Source organism: Leptopilina heterotoma, unplaced genomic scaffold (genome assembly GCF_015476425.1).
Source record: "Leptopilina heterotoma isolate Lh14 unplaced genomic scaffold, ASM1547642v1 Lhet_60, whole genome shotgun sequence".
Taxonomy (NCBI): domain Eukaryota; kingdom Metazoa; phylum Arthropoda; class Insecta; order Hymenoptera; family Figitidae; genus Leptopilina; species Leptopilina heterotoma.
In genome coordinates, this window is record NW_025111138.1 from 6,142,708 (window position 1) to 6,167,553 (window position 24,846).

General features: G+C 22.3%; 1 protein-coding gene across 3 annotated transcripts in view; it reads left to right on the forward strand.

The window, feature by feature from the left end:
* LOC122509404 overlaps positions 1–24,846 on the forward strand; it is a 531,572-nt gene that overhangs the window by 193,836 nt on the left and 312,890 nt on the right. For all 3 annotated transcript variants that reach the window (XM_043623440.1, XM_043623442.1, XM_043623441.1), the window contains exon 2: positions 3,074–3,196. In XM_043623440.1, the coding sequence (XP_043479375.1) occupies positions 3,074–3,196 (123 nt within the window). The remainder of the gene's footprint in view (positions 1–3,073; positions 3,197–24,846) is intronic.

The window sequence follows — 24,846 nt, forward strand, 5'->3', positions numbered from 1 at the left end:
AAATGAAAATAAATTAAAAGGGAACAGTCGATAAATATAATTTGAATAAAAATTCAATAGTTTCGAATTAATAATAAATTAAAAATGAACAGTCTCACGATAAATAGAAATAAAAATGAAATTTCAATAAAATGGCAATAATTTCGAAATTAATAATAAACTAAAAATAAATTTTGAAAAATTGATGGCGAAAAATAAAAGTAAATAAATTAAATATAAAATTAACGATAAATCAAGAAGATGAAAATTAAAATTAAAAAAAAAATCTCTTTTTTTGAAAAAAAAATAGTAAAAAAAGAAACGAATTGTTAATTACATATTGGTCAGATTGTGAACGATGTTTTCGGATAAAATCGAATGTTCTAACATTCCCAAGGGAGCATTCGTGTGAATTGCAATGGGCACAATACACTTTATGGTAGATTTGTTTTTTTTGGAAAGGGAATGAGAAGATAAGAGAGGGGAACAGAGGGGACGTTTTGTAATTAATTACAGGTTAAGGTGCTTCTTTTATTGACTTCCGTTATACGCGAGAGGATCGTAAAAATTCTCTAAAGTGTGCGTAAATTTTTTTTTTTTTTTTTTTTTTTGCAGTCAATTTCGATTGCTATGCCGATTATTTTCAATTTCAAGTAAATATAAAACTTTGAAAGAACCACTTTTCGTGAGCGATTTTACTTCAGATTTTTACATGTAAATATAATAATATAATAAATAAATATAATAATATAAATATATTTTTTTTATAAATGTATTTATTAGTGTACAGATTTCCTAAAATAAAATTTATATTTTTTTCTAATTTCCATGTTTTCATTTATATCATATTTTTTTATATTTTGTATTTATTTGTTTTTTTTCATTATTTGTTTAAAAAATATACGGGATTATTCTTTATTATTTTATTTACATTATTTTTTCTATCTCATTTTTTTAATACAAAGCCTTTAGAAAAATATGTTTACAATATTTAAATAATTTTTTTTTTATTCTCACTCGGTGTATTTATATAAAGATGTTTGAATAAAGCTTTCGGGGAAAAAAATAATGGTTTTCAATTTACCTTTAAAAGTATTTCCTATTCACGTTTGTGAATAAAAAAAAAATTGTCTCTTTTGTTTAAAACTAAAAATTGTATATAATTTTTTTTTTCTTTTTTTTATAAATTGATTAAACTCGAGGTTTTTGTTCATGATTGAACTGTCTATTAAAACGAGTGTTATAATTGAAAGAGAGAAACAAAAAATTTTTAGATGAAAATATTTTTATCTATATTTTTAAAAATGCTATTTGTTTTTCATATTTGTTTGAATTTTTAAACACACAGAAAAAAAACATACAAAAACTATTTTATTCGAAATCTTTATTACTGATAAAATAATAATTTTTTAAGACCAAATAAATAAGGAATTCGACTGTAATAATTGAAATAAATTTTGTAAAATTTGCCTCACTCAAAATAATTGCAATTGTGACTAAATTCGAAAAGACTTGTCTGACTGAAAAATAATTTTTCTACTAATGTACTGATGATAAAAGTTAATAAAAAAATCGACTGACTAAAAATATGTTTTTACTACTAACAGCGAAATTTAAAAATTTGAATTAACAGTTTTGTTTAGTGTTTAACAATTCAAAGAAAAATAAAAAATAAATTGGATTTTTATTAAGAAAACGTAAATAAAATAAGAGAGAGAGAGAGTGAGAGAGAGAAAGTATTTAGTGAGTTAGAAAAATAAACCGTGAGAATGAGTTGTTTCTATTCAACTATGTCGTTTCATTCGTTTCCTCACCTCGGTATTCTGGATGTTCATTTGAGTAATAAAGAATAATTTTTCGCGCGGCGACGCTGAATAATTATACGCCAGGCGAGTTTCCGTCGTAAATAAAAAGAAACGTTATCGCGAGCGCTTTAAATCACGACGCTCCACGTTTCTCACTATTCTATTCTTTTTTTTTTCTCTCCATTCTTTTCTTTTCTTTGTTCTGATTTTTCATCTCCTAATATTGTACATTTAACATTTTTGCAGATATTCCCTTTTATTCGATATCCTTTGAATTTTAATTTTTAAAAATGTATTTTTTTTTAAATGTTTAAAATTGATATGAAATTACAGTTTAAAAAATTTTAATTTCTAATAAGAAAAATATTGTCTTGATTAAATAATAATAGATAATAATTATTATAATAATAAATAATAATTATTATAATAATAAATAAATAATAACATTCACTTATAATACACAATAAATCTTTTTCCCTTTTTCCTGTAAATATAAAATTTATTTTAAAACTTATTTTACCTTTTTTTCAAAATGGATGATTGATTAATTTTTAAACAGTTTTGACAGGATTCATTAATAAAACAAAAATTTTATCGTCCAAGTGAATTTAAGTGCATAAAAATTTAAATATCCATCTCTTTTAATATAAATATCATCGACAAAAATTTCATTTTGATACAGCCACACTATTTTCATTAACGATAAAACGTATTTTTTAAAAACGTGCGCGCAATAAATTAACCGAGAGACAAATTATAAAGCGAGCAAATGTAGTAATTTTATTTTCAGAAAACAAATTATACTGTTTTATATGAGATTCGAAATTTTAGAAAATAAACAATTTTTGTTTTTACTCCGCTACTTGTTTAATTTTCTTTTTATCCCTTTGCTTTTAAAATATATAAATATAAATTCTGGTTGAAAATATATATAATGTATTCTCATCCCAATTTTTTTTTTCTATATCAGTCCTTGACGAATGGAAACCTGTGAAAATGAAGTTAATTACATTTAAAAATTTGATACGTAGAATAAAATTTTACACGTCTCCTGATGAGAAGAAGAAAGAGAGGGAAAAAAAGGGAAATTTAAATATTCATTAAAATGAATAGAAGAAAAAATTTGTCAAATTCACAATTTTTTTTTAAATAGTTTTATTCGAGAAAATTAAAAAGTCTCGCAAATTACTATTGGAGAAAATAATAGAATTTTTCTTTTGGAAAAAAAAAAAATTTTTTATATGAAGGAAAAGTAAATTAAATATGTAAATTTTTTTTTATTGTTACAGGATCCGATATAAAAGCACCGATAGCAATTTTAAATTGTCTATTCGCTCGACAATTGTGCTTTGACGATTCATCTTGCAGTGCCATTTTGGAAATAATACCACGTGTCTGCGGTCCAGAATTAGGTGAGTCATTCAATTCAATTGAAATTAAAATTCACTCTTTAAATAATAAATGATAAAATACATGAAATAAATTAATAGAGAAAACAAATAAAATACTATTCTTTTATTTATTTATAAACAAAATAAATTGTATAAAATAAAAAACAATAAATAAATAGTAAATAAAGGCCATAAATTAACGTGAAAAAAAGTAAAATAAAGACGTAAATAAAGAAAGAAACTGAAATAATAATTAATGCAGAAGATACAAAAATAAAAAAATAGAAAGATAATAAAGAAAATAAAATAAACAAAACAGAAAAAAATAAAGAAAAGCAAAAAAATTTAAATATTTGAAAGAAAATTCTCAAAAAAAAATAATCGCGGAAAAAATTTCTCAATAATGCAGTTATTAAATATTCTTAAACTTATTTTCATCTGGAATATAAAAATTTATCATTTCGTTTTAGCGAGAAAGAAATGTTGCATTTTCTACCCTTTTTTCAAAAAAAAGAAAGAAACTAGGAAGGGGGAGTAAAAATATATAAAACTTCTCAGATTCGTGTTACATTTTGTGCTTGGGTAATAATTTAACGAAAGAAGTGGTAGCAATTTTTTTATATGAACTGAGTTTGTATGAGTTTATACGAGTCCCATGAGAGTCTCAAAAGAATTCTATGTGATTTTCAACGTGAGCACGTACCATGTAAGATTTTCGGGGTAACGAGAAATTCGACAATCCAGGTGGTTTCGGTCGAATTTCCCGCAGGAGTTCGAAGAAAGTCAAACATTTTCAAACTAAACCAGCCCCCCCCCCCTCTACCCTCACTCTTTCTCTCTTTTCCCACTCCAGCCACTGAATGTAACGAGTGCAAAATGCACAAGTTTCATTGCAATATGTAACACCAATTTTTTTTTCTCTTTTTTAATTTAAAATAACAATAAACAATACAAATAGGAGAAACATTTTTTTTCATTTCATCAAATCAATCATAATTTACGGTGAGAATTATTTCCAGTGAGAATATTAAATGTAAATTATAATTATGTGTTTTAAAAAAAATTGAATAGTAATGAAAAAAATTAAAATTAGTCTGACTAAACATAACCTTTACTACTAATAAAATAATTTCAGAGAGAATTCTCCGATTGCAATTGTGACTAAATTCGAAAATACTTGTCTGACTAGAAATGTATTTTTCTACTAATGTACTGATGATAAAAATTGACAAAAAAAAATCGTCTGACTAAAAATATTTTTTACTACTCACATCGAAATTTTGAAGAAAATTCTCCGATCGCAATTTTAAATAAATTCTATGAGATTTGTCTGACTGGAAATTACATTTTCTACTAATTTTCTGATTCAGTAAATTGACAAATTAATCCGCCTGACTAAAAATGTCCCTTACTACTGGTGCAAAAATTATGAACATAATTTTTTAATGGTAATTGTAACTAAATCCAAAAATATGTGTCTGACTAAAAAAAAATTTTCTACTAATGTACTGATGATTGATATAATAAACAAAAAATTGTCTGACTAAAAAGTAAAAATATCATTTACTACTGATTCCAAAATTTTAAAAAATATCTCTGATCTCAATTTTAACTAAATTTTGTGTGATTGGTCTGACTAAAAATAACCTCTTCTAATAAATTTAATAAAATTTGTCTAACTGGAAATTTTCTTTTCTACTGAAATATTGATTAATAAAATTGTCAAGAATTCGCCTTGCTAAAAATATCCTTTACTACTTATTACAAGAATTTTAAAAGAATCGCCCAACTGAAAAAGTTGTATAGAATTTCACTAAAAATAATAATAATAATTCTATCTATATGAATATATTATATTATAAGAATATTGTACTTCTTCAAAATTATTTTCATCATTTCAATTAAATTATTATTTTTAAGAATTTTTTCACTAAAATTTTTCTATCAATTAATTTTCAAAAAATTTCTTCTACAATTTTCAAAATCCATTTATTTACAATATTTAATTTTACAAATTTTAATTATTTGTAAATTCTTTAATTAAATATATATTTAGAAAATAAAAACTTCAAGTACCTAATATAAAAAAAATTCAATAACACTTTTTCAAAAAAATTTTAAAATTAAATTATTTCTAAAAATTCACTCCACATTACTTTTAATATTCAATTAGTAACTTAAATTTGAACTAAAATTAATTTTTAAAATCAATTTCTATTAAAAAATTCTATTAGAAATTCAATTATTTAAAGACAAGAATAAATAATTTATAGAAAAATTGAATGTTTCTTAAAATTCAATTTTCATAAAGAATTTTATTATCATTTTAAATAAAATTTTTAAGAATAATTACATTTTCCGAAAAATTTGATTAAAATTTGATTAAAAATAATTGAAATTCTGCTATGAGTTTTACTATTTATTTATATATTTGAAATTCATTTTTGAATCAATTTTTATTATAAAATTCTACTAGAATTCAATTATTTCAATACAAAAAATAATTTATTGTATATTTGAATGTTTCTTAAAATTGAATTTTCATAAAGAATTTTATCAACAAATTTTTAAATAATTGAATTCGTTTGACGAATTTTAATTTTAATTTTTAAGAATAATTACATTTATCAAGAAATTCGAATAAAATTTTATTAAAAATAATTAAAATTCTGCGATGAATTTTAGTATTTATCAAAATAATTAAATTCCTAAAAAGAATTTTATTATTTAGAAAAATAATTGATTTCCTGTAAAAATTTTATTATTTAAAAATATAATTGAATTATATTGCGTAGAAATTTGTAAATAATTGAATTTCTGTGAAATATTTATTATTTTATGAAAATAATTAAATGTTTGTGTAGAATTTAATATTTAATTATTATCTTAAATTTTAACAGAAATTAATTTTTAATTCAATTTCTATTAGAAAATTCTACGAGTAATCAATTATTAAAATACAAAAATAAATAATTTATTCAACAGTTAATAATAATAATAATAATTACTCTTGAAAACAATTGAATTTCTGCAATAATGTGTAACTTTTCCAAAATTAAATTTTTTTTATTGTTAACTAAATTTTATCTATAAATCCATTATTTTAAATAATTTTTGAAATAGTTTTTTGAGAATTTTCCAATTCATTTGTTTTTAACTGAAATTTATTTTTAAATCAATTTTTATTATAAAATTCTACTAGAATTTAATTATTTAAATACAAAAAATAATTGAATTTTATTGCGAAGAAATTTATAAAAAAAAATTTGTAAATAATTGAATTTCTGTGAAATTTTTATTATTTTATGAAAATAATAGATATTAAAAATCATTATAAATTGTGGAAAATTTTTGAAAGAAATGGAAATTTTGATAAGAATTTTATTAAAATTTGAGAAAATAATTGAATTTTAAAGAAGAATTTTATTATTTACAAGGATAATTGAATTTTTGACGGGACTTTAAAAACATTTTTCAACATAATTGAATTTTCGCTGAGAATTGTATTACTTTTGAAAATAATTAAATTTCTGCAATAATTTGTAATTTTTCTAAAATTTCTAATTTTAATTAATTTTATATCGTACAATTTACGAATTTTTTGTCCTTTTTTAATCAAATTACGGACTTTACGGACCTTCTTTAAAAAAAAAACTGACTTTTACGGACTAAAAACAAATTTACGAACCTTTACGGGATTTACGGACCTAGTTCGAGCCCTTATATGGTTACTAAGTAACCATATAATAATATAATGTTAAAAATATTATTTCACGAAATTTATATTTTTTCCGATTAAAAATCACTAGAATTCAGTAGAATTCATGTAGAAATACTAATAGAATCGTTCTAGTGTAATTTTTTTAGAATATTCACTAGAATTCATATAGAATGATTCTAGTGAAATTCTATAGAACTTTTTCAGCTGGGCGGTCAAGTGTATTAAAATTTAATTCAATATGTCCCCTTTTACGATGTAATAATTACAAAAAAGCCTTACTAAACGTGTCTTTTACTACTGAAAAAAAAAAAAATTTTCTGATATAATTGTCTTTAAATTCTCAATTACAGTTTCTTTTTTTATTTTATCGAAATAAGTTCTTTCCAGTGTCACTTCTTGAAAATTCACCAATATACAAATTTACACAAAAGAAAAAAATCAGGAACGTAAAACGAAATTATTTTAATTTACAAACGTCCACCATTCGTTTCTTATTTTTCTGATAATATGTAAATATCTCGAGGCGAAATAAATGTCGAGTTCAGCAATATCAGTGAGGACTGTAGATTAGGTGTAATATACTCTTGTAATAATTTGCCAGTTCTTAAATATATATATGTATATATAAATGTACCTGAGCGAGAAAGAGGGAAGATAGAGAGAGAGAGAGAGAGTAAGATTGATGTAAATTCATATTCACAGATATGATAGTGTAACTCATAACTGTTCGTCTGTGAATATGCGGGAGAGCCAAAACGAATGGTGATATCGATCGGGACATGCAGTTTCCGGTTCACCTGAAAACACACATACACACACACACTAACAAACACATTGAATGTGCATATAAGGCTTTTTCAGTCAAAAATTTTCATATAAAGATAGGTCAACCGAAAGTTGTCGATGGATGAGTAGCATTATAGAAGCAGGTGGTCAAAACCTCTTTATGATAGTCATGAATATTCTTTTTGGAAAATGAAGGTAAAGTAGGGGGTCTCTCTCTTCTCTCTTGGTGCATTTGACCTTTTGTCACGACCTTATTGCCGCATATACTTTTCTCGGACGTCACACGACGTCAAACGCATTTTTCATGCTTAATTTCTTTATAGGTCTCCTAACATTTGCAATTTTCAACACGTGCCTTCACTTTTAGTAGAGTCCTTTCCCCCCCCCCCCCCCTCTCTCTCTCTCTTTCGATATTGTCGATTTTCATTATTCATACACGAGCGGCCATTATTTTTCCCTTGGCTTGCTATAAAATAAACTAATAGTAGAAAATTCTAGTATCGCATGCATTATATACCGATTAACTATTAAAAACTTGAGCAAAATTGAGTATTAAATGGTCGCCCCATCCTTTTCTGGAGGTGTGAGGAATCAAAAATTTAAATCTAATTGGAAATTGAACATTGTTTTTTTTTATTTCTAGTAGTAGAAGACAGTTATGATCAGACAGAAAATTAAAAAGTTGTAATTGTATTAATTATTTAATATTTAAATAGTTTATTCGACAGTTTTTTTCAAAATATACACTGACAAAAAATTTTATTTGATTCAAATAAACCTTTACTTATGAATTAAAAAATTATTTATTTGCTTCAAATAATTTTTAGTATTTTTATTATTTAAAAGAAAAATATTGAAAATTATTGAAAAACTATCAACAATTCGCAAGCTTACGCGCGCGGTTGACTTCTCACTCACTTTTTTTTAAATAAAATTAGCAATTTTAAAAATAATAGAACGTAAAAATTTTTAATTCAAATTTTATTTTATAAAAATAAAATATAAATTCAAATATATAGTTTTAATACTTTTAATGTTATTTTAATTATAATAATCATATATTTTGACATAATGAATTCAGGGAAAAGTCGGGAACTTTTATTAAAAGTACTTAAAAAAAACTAAATTTTTAGATAAGAAATATAATTCCCTGACAAATTTTTTAAAGAGAATTCTGAATTTTTGTGTATTTTTTGTTTGATTTATAAACTAGAAAATTACCACGAATTCTAATTCAATTTTTTCAATTTCTGACAAAAATTTCTTTTTAAATAACATAAATCTTGAACAACTATCATAAAATAAATAAATTATTTAATGAATAATTTTACTTAAATTTTTCAAAATTAATTCAATTTCAAAAGAGTTGGGTTTACAATTTTTATAAATAAATGAACTTTATTTATTTCAATTTGAAATTTTATGAAATTTCAATGTTGAATGAATTTAATTTAATCTAAATTTTTAAAAAATTTTAATAATTCAAAATCTTCTAAAATTAGTTAAATTTGTAAATATATATTTAATTATTTATTAAACATAATGGATTTATAGAAGAATTTTAGATAAAAACACTAAAAAAATTAAATTTTAAAAAAGTTACAAATGATTGCAGAAATTCAATTATTTTCAAAAGTTAAAATTCTTATCAGACAATTCAATTATGTTCAAAATTTAGAAAAAAATCTCGATAAAATCCCAATTATTATCTTTATAAATAAAAAAATTCTTATTCAAAATTCAATTATTTTCAAAATTTTTAATAAAATTACTCAAAAGAATTCAATTAGGATTTAAAAACAATTTTAATAAAATTATACGCAAACATTTAATTATTTTTATAAATTATAACAATTTCACTGGAATTTAAATTATTTACAATATTTTTTATAACTTTCTTCTGAATAATTTAATTATTTCCAGAAATAATAAAACTCATCGCAGAATTTCAATTATTTTTAATACAATTTCAATTGAATTCCTTGAAAAACGTAACTATTTTAAATTTTTTTATTAAAATTCGTCAAAAGAATTCAATTATTCAAAAATTTATTAATCAAATTTTTTATAAGTATTAAATTTTAAGAAACATTCAATTATTCAATAAATAATTTGCTTTTGTATTTAAATAATTGAATTCTTGTAGAATTTTCTAATAAAAATTTATTTGAAAATTAATTTTAATTTATTATTTATTCAATTTTAATTTATATTTTAAATAATAATAGAATATGAAAATAATTTTTAAGAAGTTAGTTACAATATTCTTATTACATAAAATAATGATTTTAACACTTGATCGTCTTTATTTATTATAAAACATGAAGAAATCGATCACTCCAAGTCAAAGACTCGGAGTGATCGTTATCTTCATGTTTTATAACAATATTTTGAAAGTTGATTAATTTCAAAAAGGTTTGAATTTGAAATTTTTGAAAACCTTTATTCCTATGTAAAAATAATAATAATTGAATATTTTAAATATTTAAAAAAGTAATTATTGTTTTCGAATAATTTTACAAATAAAGATAATCGTAAATAAAGTTTACAAAACATTTTTATCAATAAAATTTTTTCCTTTATTTTCTAAAAATTTAAAAATTTCCAGTTTCACGTTCAATTAAATTTTCTAATTGACAAATATAATTTATAAACATTTCTTTCCTTTATTTTTAAAAAACTGAATTTTATTAAAACAGTTGAAATTAAAAAATAGAATTGATGCAAATTATTTCCTTATGAAAATTGAGAATTTTCTACAAAAATATTAAGAAACGGGAATATCTAATGTTTTTCTTCTCAAACAGAAAAAAAGGAGTTTGTAAACAATATTGTTATTTAGAATTAAAAATTATGCATAAAATGAGTATATTTCCTACTTCTTAATAAAAATTTTCTAACAATTAACAATTTTCTAGTATTTTTTATAAATAAAAGGAAGAATAATTTTCATAATAATTTAGATCGCAGTCAAACGAAATGTATTATAAAAAAAAGCATATAACGAACAAAATGGGTATATTTTTTATTTGTTAATCATATTTTTTTTTAAATTTTCCAACTTGTAATATTATTTTATTATAAATCATGAAAAAATACCTGCATATTTTCTATTTGTCAAACAATATTTTTTTAAAGAAAAAAAATCAAAAGCATACACAGAAACTAACTTCAAACTGCGGTCAGAATGAATAAAAGAATACGGAGATTAATATAGTTAATGTTAAAAAAAAAATACTGAAATTATTTGTTCAAAATTCAAATACTAAAAATATTGGTTTAAATTCTAAAATTATTAGTTTAAAGACATTTAATTAGAATTAAGTAAATATTATTTTATATACAAGTAAATATTTTTTAATATACACGTAATCGGTATTATTTGAATCAAATAAATTTTTTCCCCTTTGTATTATTAATTATTCAGCTATCACTTATTATTCATTACCTATTTTAGCTATTATTTATCATTTATTTATTCACATACCAATTCTCGTGATAATGATCATATTATACACAAGTTCTCCCTTATTGTTTTGCCATTTGGACACGATTCGAAAACATGGCCTCTCGACACCTACTATTTATAGAATAATAATAATTATAATAATAATAATAATAATAATTATAATAATAATAATACTAATGTATAGAAAATTGCCATGCGTGGAAGCAACAGAGCGTATACATAACCCCTGGACTATTCCGAAAACTTAAGACTATAATCCTGTCCGATCCAACTTTCCATCAAAATACGACAACTTTCGAGCTTACGCTGACATGCGGGAGGTGGATGGAACTCAAACAGACAACGTTTCGTTTATATATATATATATATACACACTGACACACAAGGTTTACGTACTTTTTATTTTTCAACGAGGGCGTGTTTCTGAGAGTTTGGAAGCTCTCCTTCAGAGTTTCCGTGGTCGACGATGCATTTGACAACCGGGCAAGTTCGTGGCTTCCCCGGAAATAGGGTTTTCACTTCTGAGGTTCCTCCGATATACCAAAGTTGCAAGGGTTACGAGTGTTCGTTTCTTTTTTTGGTCAAAAAAAAGTGTGTGCGCTAAAGAAAAAAAATTATATTCGAAAATATGTGAACGATATAGTAAAAAAAAAAATGTTGGGGAGAGTGGGAGATGGCCAGGCAACCTAGGGGAACCTGCTACTACTAAATTTTAAAACTTAGTCTGACTAAACTGGTAATCGTCCACTGAAATTTAGGCATCAATCTTTTTTCCGTCTGTCTGACTTAAACAGTTTTATACTACTGATTTACAATTTTTTTTATTTTGCCTGACGAAATCAGTACTTTTGTATATTGAAAAGAAAAAGTTTTTTTGTTTGTCTGACTATAACGGTCTTTCACTACTGGGACAGTTTTAGTTTTACAGATTTGTCTGACTGAAACTGATTTTTACTACTGTTATTTTCATTCACACGGAGAAAAAGGAATTGTTAAATCAACTAGCGGATTGTTAATATAGAACTAGCAAATCTGATTTGTTGTTGCAACAATTTTTTTTGTTCTACAAACAAAAAAATTGTTATCACAACAATTTTGATTTGTTAAGAGAACAAAAAAACTGTTTCAACAACAAATCAGATTTGCTAGTTCTATATTAACAATCTGCTAGTAGATTTAACAATTTCTTTTTCTCCATGCAGACAAGTCTCACAAAATTTAGTTGCAATTAGTCTGAGAATTCTTTTTAAATTTTCAGTATCAGGAGTAGAGAATATTTTTAGTCAGACGAATTTTTTTAATTCTGTTTAAAATTTCTGCATTAGTCGTAAAGCTTATTTTTACTCAGGCGATTTTTTTGTCAATTGTTATCATTAGTAGAAAAATACTTTTTCAATCAGACAATTCTTCTTGGATTTAGTCACAATTGTAATAAAAAAAAACAATTTAAAATGTTTGCGTCAGTTGTACGAGTCATTTTTAGACGGATTATTTTGTTAATTAAGTAAATCAAAAAATTAGTAGAAAAGGACATTTTTAGTCAGACAAATGTTGTTACTTCTGAAATTTTCTCATTAGTTGTAAAGATTATTTTTAATCTTCAGGCTCATTTTAGAAAATTTGTTTTTATTACTACAGTCGAATCAATTGTTTTTTGATGTTTTATTCAAAATTTTCCTCACTAACAAAATCGGATAATTAGTAAAGAAGGTAATTTTTAGTTAGACAATTTTTTGTAGAAATTATCCACAATTGCAATCGGAGAATGCTTTTTAAAATTTCTGTCTCAGTAATAATGGATATTTTTAGTAAGACGAATTTTTCTCCCAATTATATCATTCAGTACATTAGTAGAAAAAGACTTTTTCAATCAGACAAATCTTACAGAATTTACTTAAAATTGCGATTAGAGAATTCTTTTTTAAATTTCAGTGTTAGTAGTAAACAGTATTTTTAATTATATAATTTTTTGTCAATTTTTATTATCTGTACATTTGTAGAAAAAAACTTTTATAATTAAATAATTTTTTTACCTAGTCACAATTGCAATGTAAATTTAAAAAAATCCGTTTAACATTTTTGCATCAGTAGTAAAGGACATTTTTTGTCAGGCGGATTATTTTGTTGATTTAATGATTAAGAAAATTATTATAAAAAGTAATTTTCAGTCAGACAATTCTTATTGCATTTACTTAGTCACAATTGCAATCGGCGAATTCTTTCTGAAATTTTTTTATTAGTAGTAAGGGACATTTTTAGTCAGGCAAATTATTTTGTAATTTGACCGAATCAAAAAACAAATTAGTAGAAAAGGTCATTTTCAGCCAGACAAATATCATAGAATTTAGTTAAAAATAAAGAACAAAAAATTATTTTTTGAATTTTGATGTCAGTAGTGAAGAATATTTTTAGTCATTGACGTCATTGACGATTTTTTTGTCAATTTTTATCATTAGTACATTAGTAGAAAAATTATTTTTTAGTCAGACAAGTCTTTTCGAATTTAGTCACAATTTGCAATCGGAGAATTCTTTCTGAAATTTTAGTCTGACTAAACTGGTATTCCTCCACTGAAACTAAGACCTCAACCTACTTTCTGTTTGTCTGACTGTAACAGTCTTATACTACTGATGTACAATTTTTTTTGTTTTGCCTGACTAAATCGTCACTTTTCTACTGAAAATAGAACTATTTTTTGGTTGCACTTTCAGAAATAATAATATTTTTTCTGTAACATAAATGGAGTTTAAAAAAATGAAAATATCTTTAATGGAAAACAGGGGCGTACCCGATTTTGATCAACTCTCTCGTAATTATGAATAAAAATATAAAAATCTGTATAAACTGTGTAAAAAAATATGTAACCACTTGTAAAAGAAGAGTTTAAGGCTTGAAAATCACTTTAAAGGGTGATATAGGGGGCGTGATGGCGAAGGGCTGGGGGGGGAGAGATGGAATGGTGGGGAAAAGGAAACTTTCAAAGTATGTTGGTATCCGCGAAGTAATAACGTGTCGTCTGCGTGTTATAGTGAGAACGTAGCATCCGCGCTTATTAAAAGGGCTCAGGTGCGGCACTTTGGGGTTGACTGCGCCAAGGAGGCACGCCGATAAATAACCTTCACCTCCTCCCTTCTCTCCCTCTCTCTCTCTCTTTCTCTCCATCTCTTTTACTCTTACCAGCATTATATTGTGTCTAGGTAAACGTAAACTGCTCTTGAAAATGTCGTCGCCAGTGCTTCGAAGCGCTCGTGCCAGTACAATAGCTGTCCCGCCAGGTTCCTATAATACTTCTCAAACTATTTGTCGAAGAGCAGAGAAATGCCGCAGCTAATAAGAACCCTTTCTATCGTGTCCATTTTAGTTGAGATACAGTTGGACACACCTTTTCAATTTAGAATTTTCTTTTTTTGACTTCATTTCGTGACGATAATTGAGAAAGAGAGGGGAAATAAAAATTACCTACCTAAGGAATTTTTATTTATTTAATTATTATTTTTTACTATTTGTCTGGCTAAAGAAGATTGTTACTACTAAATAAGAGAATTTTGAAAATCTCTTCTTTGGCGAATTGAATTATTTTCATAAATAATCAAATTTTTCATAGGATTTTAGTTATTTTTAATACAATTTTAAATAAAATCCTTAAAAAATGTAATTATTTTCAAAAATTTTTTGCAAGAATTCAATTACATTTCACAAATAATAAAATTCTTCGCTGAAATTCAAATATTTTCAAAATCTTCTATTTTAATAAAATTTCTTAAATAAAGTCGTAAAGTCGTAAAGTCTCGTAAAGAATTTTATAAACAAATTTTTAAATAAAAAAAAAATTTCAATTTTTTCGACGAATTTTACGAGTATTTCAAGGAATTCTATTAAAATTGTATTAAAAATAATTGAAATTCTATGATGAGCTTTATTATTCATGAAAATAATTTAATCTTGGTAAAAAATTTTATTATTTTTAAAAATAATGTAAGCTTTAAATTTTATCAACACTTTTTTTAAATAATTGAAATCTTTTGAAAAATTTTATTATAAAATATAGTAGATATTGAAAATGATTGAATTGAGGAAAATTTTTGAAAATAATTGAAATTTTGCCAAGATTTTTATTAAAATTTTTAAAAATAATTGAATTTTGGAGAAGAATTTTATTACATTTTTAAAGATAATTGAAATTTTGACGTGGTATTTTTAAAAATTTTTGAACATGATTGAACTTCTGCGAAGAATGTTATTACTTTTGAAAATAATTAAATTTTTTCAATCATTTGTAACTTCTTATAAATTCAATTTTTTAAAAATAAAAATCCCTGACTGTTTCTGATTTTCCTGATCAATGACAAAACTGGAAATGTTAAAATATTTTTATAATAAAAACGCGGGAAGGGAAATTTAAAACTTCGAGTTGTCCTTTTTATTCTAGTATTTCATGAAATTAGTTAATAAAATTGCTATGTGTATATTGGTTGCTAAATTTATAAGGAAAAAATATTATATCAATAAAAATATACCATTAACAGCATGTGATTGTTACAGAATTCAATGTTTATTTTTTCGACCACTTTTCTCTTAAAATATTAAAAAAATTAAGCTAGTTTTTTGTGAATAACTCTAAAATATCATAAAGAAGAGCAGTGATGTGAAAAAGTTTTAATATTTTTAAAATTATTTATTAAAAAATAACTTTAAAATTATCAGTTCTCCAAATCACTTTTAATCAATTTCTCGTCTTTTCCGATTTCAAAGTATTTTTTTATTATTTATTTTAGAATTATTAAAACTTTTGCACATCACTGCTCTTCTTTATTATATTTTAGAGTTATTCACAAAAAACTAGCTTAATTTATTTAATATTTTAAGAGAAAAGTGGTCAAAAAATTAACATTGATTTCTGTAACAGTCACATGCTGTTAAAGTATAAAAAGTCAATTTTAGTCAGACGGTTTTTTAAGTCTACTTAATTTTTGTATTTACAAGTATAGACTAATTCAGGATTGTCACGCAACCTGGAAATGTCAGGAAATTTTATAAACCATGAAAAAACCTAGAAAAGTAAAAAAATTTTTATTACAATTTTGGAAAATTATTGTTTTCTAAAGTTATTGTGCTTATTCTTGAAATCTAATTTTACCTAAATACTTCAAAATTAATTCAATTTTAAAAGAGTTGCGTTTACAATTTTTGTAAATGGATAAACTTCAAAATGTTTTAATTTGCAATTTTTGTAACATTTCCATTTTGAATTAATTAATTAAATAATAAAAATTTCACAGGAATTCTATTATTTACAAATTTTTTGTAATCTTCTTTGCAATAGTTTTCAATTATTTTCAAAAATAATCAAATTTTTCACAGAGATGCAATACAATATTATTGTCAATACATTTTTAATTAAATTTCTTGAAAGAATTTAATAATTTTCAAAAATTTTAATAAAATTCCTTTCTAGCAATTCAATTTTTTTTCATAATAATTTTAATAAATTTCTTCGTTGAAATTTAATTAATTTCAATGATTTATAAAAATTCAATTATTTTCAATATCTACTATTTCAATAAAATTTCGCACAAAAGAATTCAATTAGGTATTTAAAAAGAAATATTATTAAAAAATTCGTCTCAAGAATTCAATTATTTTTAAAAGTAATGAAATTCTTGGCAGATATTCAATTATGCTCAAAAGTTAAAAAAATTTATCTTCAAAATTTCAATTATCTTTATAAATAATAAAATTTTTTTCCAAAATTCAATTATTTTCAAAAATTTCAATTATGTATTTTAAAAAACTTTTTTCAATTCAATAAAATTTTTTTACAGAGATTCAATCATTTTTAATTTAAAAATATTTTTTAATCAAATTTTTCGAAAAATGTAATTATTATAAAAATTTTTATTAAAATTCACTGAAAGAATTCAATTATTTAAAAATTTGTTGGTAAAATTCTTCATGAGAGTTTATTTAAAAAAAAACATTTAATTCTTAATAATTCAATTATTAACTAATTTTTTGTAAATTTCTTTTCAATAATTGAAATAATTTCATAAATAATAAATTTTTTTTAATAATTCAATTATTTTTATGAATTATAAATTTGTTTTAGAAATTCAATTATTTTCATAAATATTAAAACTCATCACAGAATGTTAATGTAATTATTCTTAAAAATTTGATTAAAATTCGATGAAAGAATTCAATTATTTAAAAATTTGTTAATAACATTGTTCATGAGAGTTCAATTTAATAAAAACGATTCAATTTTTCAATAAATTATTTATTTTTTTATTTAAATAATTAAATTCTCGTAAATTTTTTTATTAAAAATTGATTTAAATATGAATTTTAGTTAAAATTTTAAATAATAATTGAATATTAAACTCTCTAAATTTGAATTATTAAAAATGTTTTCTAATTTGAATTAGCGTGAATTTTTAGAAATAATTGAATTTAAAAAAATTTTAAAAATTTCATAATTGAAAATTGTGTAGATTTAATTTTTTTGAAAAACTTTAAACGGATTTTTTTGAGTTATTTGATACTTTTCTTGTCTAATATATATTTGATTAAAGAATTTTCCGAATAATCGATGAAATTTCGTAATATTGAATTGTAAACAAGAATTTGAAAGTTTTCAAAGAAATTTTTCAAAAATTATTAAAAATAATTAATTTAAAGAATAATTTTAATTAAAAATTCTGGAAAATAATAATTGAATTAAAGTGATGAATGTAATTTGTTTTATAACAAATATTTTTAAAGTTGTTTACTTTCAAAAAGGTTCGAATTTTAAATTTTTGTAAATCTTAATTCTTATGGAAAAATTATAATGTCTGTCTAAAAAGCTATATTAAAACTTACGTATTAATAAAATTGCAAATTATTAGATTTATTGTAAATAAATAAATATTATTTACTTATTATTATTATTATTATTATTATCTAAAATAAATAAATAATTTAATATTATAATAAACATTTTTAAATAAATAAATTATATTTATAATAAATATTCATTAATAAATCAAGTATTCTTAGTAGGAATAAAGTATTCTCATAAATATTAAACACATAATTTTTAAAAATAATTTATATTAATTTCAATTAATTTTCTTTTTAATAGCGAGATTTATTTATTTTTTTTTATTAATTTTAATGAAAAAATTAATTTCACAAGCGTGTATATAAAGATCGATCCAACAACGGGATACTTGAAAATTACGGTTAAACGTTTCGTTAATGAATGTTTAATGAGTGCATCTTAATGAATAAAGTTTATGTTGGTACTTCAAAGGTATTCATGGAAAGTTAAAGTAGAAAAAGAAATTGTATGTAATTAAAAGATATTTTCTCTGCTGTGACATTCATTCAAAAGTTTCTTTTTTTTTGCAAAGATATATAAACTATATTATAAATTTCTTATTTCGTTGAAATCTTTAAATACACAAAAGTTTATTTTTCTTATTAGATTTATTTAATTATTAATTGAAAATATACATTATATATATTTTCATAAAGTTTTAAAAATCAAATATTGTTTCAAAAAATCATATATGCGGACTTTAAAAGTTTTGCAACTTAAAGCTTTTAAGCTTGATCACTCGTGAAATCAGATGATTCAAATTCAAACAAATTTCATCCAAGAAAAATTGGAAAAGTTAATTTTAGTTTTTGAAATTAATTTATACAGATAATTTAACTTTAAAGTAATTTTTTTTTTTTTTTTTTTTTGAGAAATTTTTTTCCATCTTGAAACTTCTTTAAATTTAGTTATGAAGAAATGAAATAGTTCAAGTTTTTAAAGTGTATATTTTATTTATTTATTATTTACGTATATTAAATAAATAATTCTGCGTAAGATTACCTTTAAATTTTATGTAATTTTTCATTGTTTTTTTAACAAAAAACAACAATTTTTTATTTGAATTTCCTAATTTATAATAATTAAATAATACATATATTTTTTATGATAATTAAAATTTATTTGCACTTCAGTTTTTAGGAACTTTATTGAATTTTAATTATAAAAATAAAAAATTTAATGGAATGGACGGGAATGAAAAAAATTATCTATTTTTTAGTGAATAATATAATATGGTGAATAATAAATACAGGATATTTTGCTTAATTAATTAGAATTGATTGAAAAAAAATTCTTTGCGAAGAGAAAAAAGAGAAGAAATTATGGTTATTGTCGGGACAGTAAACTTAAGAATGTGTTCAGTTAATTAACAGAGTAAAGGCAATCTATTATAAGAAGATTTAGTTTAAGGGTCAGAAAGTTAGGTGACTGAGTTTGAATAGCGACAGGCACAAACAGTTTTGGTTTTCGTGTGGTTGATTGTTCCTTGCTGTAATTTTCCAAGCGTCACGACCAACTATTCCTAAATCTTTCAGCATTGTCGTCTTGACCACAGATCGAATGTAAATCTGCCAAAGATAGCAAGTAAACAATACAAGATACTGTCTTTTATTTAAAACATTTTATAGATTTTTTTTAACATTTTCATTTTAACAAGAGAAATTTTTTAAGTGTTTTTGAAAATTTGATGAGGAACTTCTTTTTATTCTCTTGAGAAATATTTTTTTATTTTTAATCTATTTTTGTTTATTTTGTTTTTATTTTATTATTTTCTTACTGTTTTATTTTATTTATTTAGGTATTTATTCAAAATAAAATAAAATAAAATAACTTTTTTTGTTTTAAAATCCATGTTTTAGTAGTGAAGAACATTTTTAGTCAGACGACTTTTTTGTAAATTGTATTAATTTGAAAATTAGTAGAATAGCATAAATATTATAAAAATAAATAAAAAAGATTTTAAATTTTATAAAATTAGTCTGACTGTAAATACAGTCAGACTAATTTTAAAAAATTTAGTTACAATTGTAGTCGAAGAATTCTTTTTACAGTTTCACTGTTAGTAGTAAAGAATATTTGTAGTCAGCCGAATTTTTTGTCAATTTTAATCATTAGTGCATTAGTAGAAAAAGATTTTTTCAGTCAGACAATTCGTTTTAGATTTAGTTAAAATTGCAATCGGAAAATTCGGTTTAAAATTTTTGAATAAGTAGTAAGGGACAAAGAATATTTTTAGTCAGACGAATTAAAAAAAATATATATATCAATCAGTACATTAGTAGAAAATGACTTTTTTAGTCAGACAATCTGTCTCCAAAATTTAATTATTTTCAAAAATTTTAATAAAATTCTCGGCAAAATTTCAATTATTTTCAAAAATCTTCCTCAATTCAATCATTTTCAACATCTACTATTTTATAATAAAATTTTTCAAACGATTTCAATTATTTAAAAAAAAGTGTTGATAAAATATAAAGCAAACATTACATTATTTTCAAAAATAATAAATTTTTTTACCAAGATTCAATTATTTTCATGAATAATTCAATTCTTTAATTACAAATTTTTAATAGGATTGTTTTCTCGAAAATGTTAAAAATAATTCTAAAAAATTCCAATGTTATTATTTTTTGTATGTATTTAAATTTTCGGAAATATGTACACAATTGAAAAAATTGAAAATAATTGAATTTTAAAGAATTAGAATAAAAAATTTCGAAGAATTGCTTTTTTCAAAAATATTTTAATATATTTTTTATGTTTAAAAATTGAAATTAAAATTCTTAAAACTTGATTTTCAAAAATTGTAATAAAATACTTGATGAAAAAATCAATTATTTTTAATTTAATTTTACAAAATAATTGAATTTTAAAATATTAGAATAAAAAAAAAATTCTAAAAATTATTTTTAAATTATTTTTAGAAGCTAATTTTTATTTTTAAATTTACTCCTGAAGATTTTTCATTAAAATTTTTGAGAATTGAATTATTTTCAAAATTTACAATTAAAATTCTTCAAAAGTTGATTTTCAAAAATTCTAATAGAAAAAATCAATTATTTTCAATTAAATTTTACAAAATAAATTAAATTTTAAAAGATTAGAATAAAACAATTCTAAAAACTACTTTTTTCAAAAATATTTTAAAATTATTCTTAGAAGCTAATTTACATTCTTATATTTACTCTTGAAGATTTTTCACTAAAATTTTTAAGCATTCAATTATTTTCGAAATTTAAAAATTAAAATTTTTCGAAAATTGATTTTTAAAAATTTTAATAAAATACTTGATGAAAAAATCAATTATTATTTTCAATTAAATTTTACAAAATTTCAATTATTAAAAATCTTTTTAATTGTAAATTTCGAAAATTTCAATTAATTTTAATACAATTTTATAAATATTCGTCGAAAAAATTGAATTATTTAAAAATCTGGTAAATGTTATTACTTGTAAAAATAATTGAATTTTTGGGAGGATTTTATTAAAATTTTTGTAAAAAGTTTAATTTTTTTTTTTAATTTTATGGAAATTTAAATTATTACAAAACATGAAGATATCAATAACTCCGAGTCTTCGACTCGGAGTGATCGATATCTTCATGTTTTATAATAATATTCTTATAATTTGTTGAATTTCATAAAAGTTTAAATTTGAAATTTTTTGAAAATCATAATTCCTATGGAATAGTAATAATGATTAAATATTTATTTAAAAAATAATTTATTTGTGTTTTTGAATAATTTTAAAATTAAAAAAAATCGTAATTAAATGTAATAGAACAGTTTTTTTTTAGTATCTAATCATTTTAAGAGTGAATCAAAATATTCTTTAGGGTCAGGGAAAAATTCAAAATTTTTTTCAGAAATCAGGAAGAAGTCAAGAAAATTCTGTAAATTCTGTAAGTTTTTTATTTTAATAATATTTCAACATTTGTATTGTGATTATAATCTAATAATAAGCTTTGTTGCAATTTTTTTGCAAAATGCGTATTTCTTTCAAGTTTTGCAAAAAAATTTCAACAAAGATTATTATTAGACTTTAATCATAATAGAAATGTTAAATACTTTTAAAATATTAAACTTGCAGAATTCCCACGGAAATTCCATGGAATTTACAAAGGGGTACTTCCATGGAATTTTTCGACGTGGGATTACATATTGCAAAATTATACAAAATTATAAAAGAAATTCTAAAAATCATACAATATACGAAACTGTAATATGAATAATCCTTCAAGTTTAAATGGAATGAAAAATCCCTTTGCAAAAAAAAGAAAAAAAAGAGAAAAACAGAGAGTAAATAGAGTAGAATTATGCAAATGATTCCTTAGTAATAAAGCTCAATAAATGAAGAAGAAACAACAACAAAAAAAGAAAGAAAGGAAGTTCTTATAAGGCTTTTAGATCAACAGATAAACTGCCATAAATCAGAATTAATTTAAACGTAACAAAAAATTTGCTTTTTCCAAAGCGAGTTTTACTTATTCTTTTTTTTTTCCTCCTTTCTTCTTTTTTTCCCGAACAAAAGAGAAGACGCAGCAGAAAAAAATACGCAGACACAGGAAACGAGAGAGAGAGAGAGAGAGAGAGAGAGAGAGAGAGAGAGAGAGAGAGAGAGGGAAAAGGAGATTCATAAATCCAAATAAGCGAAAAACCTCTCTCTGCCAAGTCTCTCTCTATATTGAGTCCCGGATCAGGTATCCCTCTCATTGGCTTTTTCATCTCGTTATTCATTAATGTGATATACGACTGTGCACTCTCACCGTCGATACCTCTCCACTTACCAAAGTCACTGTCGATTACAGTTCTACGAATCGTTGAGAAATTGTAGATTAAAAAATGAAATTAGAAGAAAATTATATCTCAATTCCCATACTATCACAATTAATTACCCTAATTATCATCAGTCATTTTCAGTCTTCTTATCACATTTTTCATTTTTTTTTTCACTTTTTTTTCCAAAGAATGAAAGTATCATAATTTTTGTTCTGACATTTCTAATGGTATGAAATATGACTGGTAACGAATTTCAGTTTAAGAATTATTTCCATTTTTAATTTTTTCAATATTTATTTTATGTTATAATTATTTATTATTTTTGTAAAATAATTCAAATTTTAAATGAAATTTAATGATCGAAATAGAAATAAATAAATAAATTCCTGAATTACTTAATAAGAATAATTCATTTTTTCATTTTTAATGAAAGAGAAAAAATACTTTCATTTTGAATTAAATAGACAAATTCTTTGGAATTTATATAATTTGCCTTGAAAGAAAAAAGAAGTTTGTAGAAGAATTTATTGTTTTTTTCCAAAATTACCATTTACACTTGTGGGTACACTTTCCAGTGTTAGACAAAAATTCGCGAGTAAAACAAGGGAGAAAATAAAAGCTCTTGTTGAAAACAGCGGCTTCGCTCTATTTCGCTACAGAAAACTCTCTTCTTTTTCTTTTTCTGTTCTTTTTTTTTGTTACACTTGTTTGACGAAAAACAAGAGAATTTCCAAATAGGACAACAGAAATAATAGTCAAGATGCGAAAAAGAAAGTTTTGCACTCCTTATGTGTGTAACTGTAGAAATAAAATACAACAAAAATCTAAACCACAAAGGAAACATGTTTCTTTTTTTTTTAGTTATTCTTTTGAAAAAAAAATTATTTACTTATTTATAAAAATTATTTTAAAAAATAAGTAATCGATAACAACTTTTTTTATTACTAGTATATTAATTACTACACTGTAAAAAATTTAGGGAGTTAACGGACTCGGGAGTTCTAACTCCCTTCATTCAACACCCGCGCGAGTTAAAATTTAACTCCCTTTTTTTACAGTGTAGTAGTGTTTTTGAAAATTTAATTTTTTTAAAATTTGTCTGTAATTCAATTTCATCTGTATTTTAAGTAGTAAAAATAGATTTAGTCAGACAGATCAAATATTAAATTCAGGGAGAAATTTACATCTTAAGTAGAAAAAGTAATTTTAGTCAGACAGAACATATAATTTTTAAATAAGTAGTAAAGGTAAGTTGAGGTTAGACGAAAATTGATTTATTTTAATATTATTTTAACATTTCTATTATGATTTAAGTCTAATAATAAGCTTTGATGCCATTTTTTTTTTGCAAAACTTGAATGAAATAGACATTTTGAAAAAATATTGCAACAAAGATTATTATTAGATTCTAATCATAATACAAATGTTGAAATATTTATAAAATAAAAAACTTACAGAATTTTCTCGACTTTTCCCTGATTTCCGAAAAAAATTTTGAATTTTTCTCTGACCCTAAAGAATATTTTGATTCACTCTAAAAATTATAAGATACTAAAAAAAACTGTTCTATTACATTTAATTACGAATTTTTTTAATTTTAAAATTATTCCAAAACACCGATAAATTCTTTTTTAAATAAATATTTAATCATTATTATTATTCCACAGGAATTAAGAATTTCAAAAAATTTCAAATTTAAACTTTTATGAAATTCAACAACTTATAAGAATATTATTATAAAACATGAAGATATCGATCACTCCGAGTCGATGACTCGGAGTTATTGATGTCTTCATGTTTTGTAATAATTTAAATTTCTATAAAATTAAAAAAAAAAATTTTACTTTTTACAAAAATTTTAATAAAATCCTCCCAAGAATTCAATTATTTTTACAAGTAATAACATTTTTTACATGAATTCAATTATTTTTCTCAATCATAAAATTCTTCATAGGATTTCAATTATTTTTAATACAATTTTAAATAAAATCTTTAAAAAATTTAATTATTTTCAAAAAATTTTTGCAAAATTTCAATTACATTTCGCAAATAAT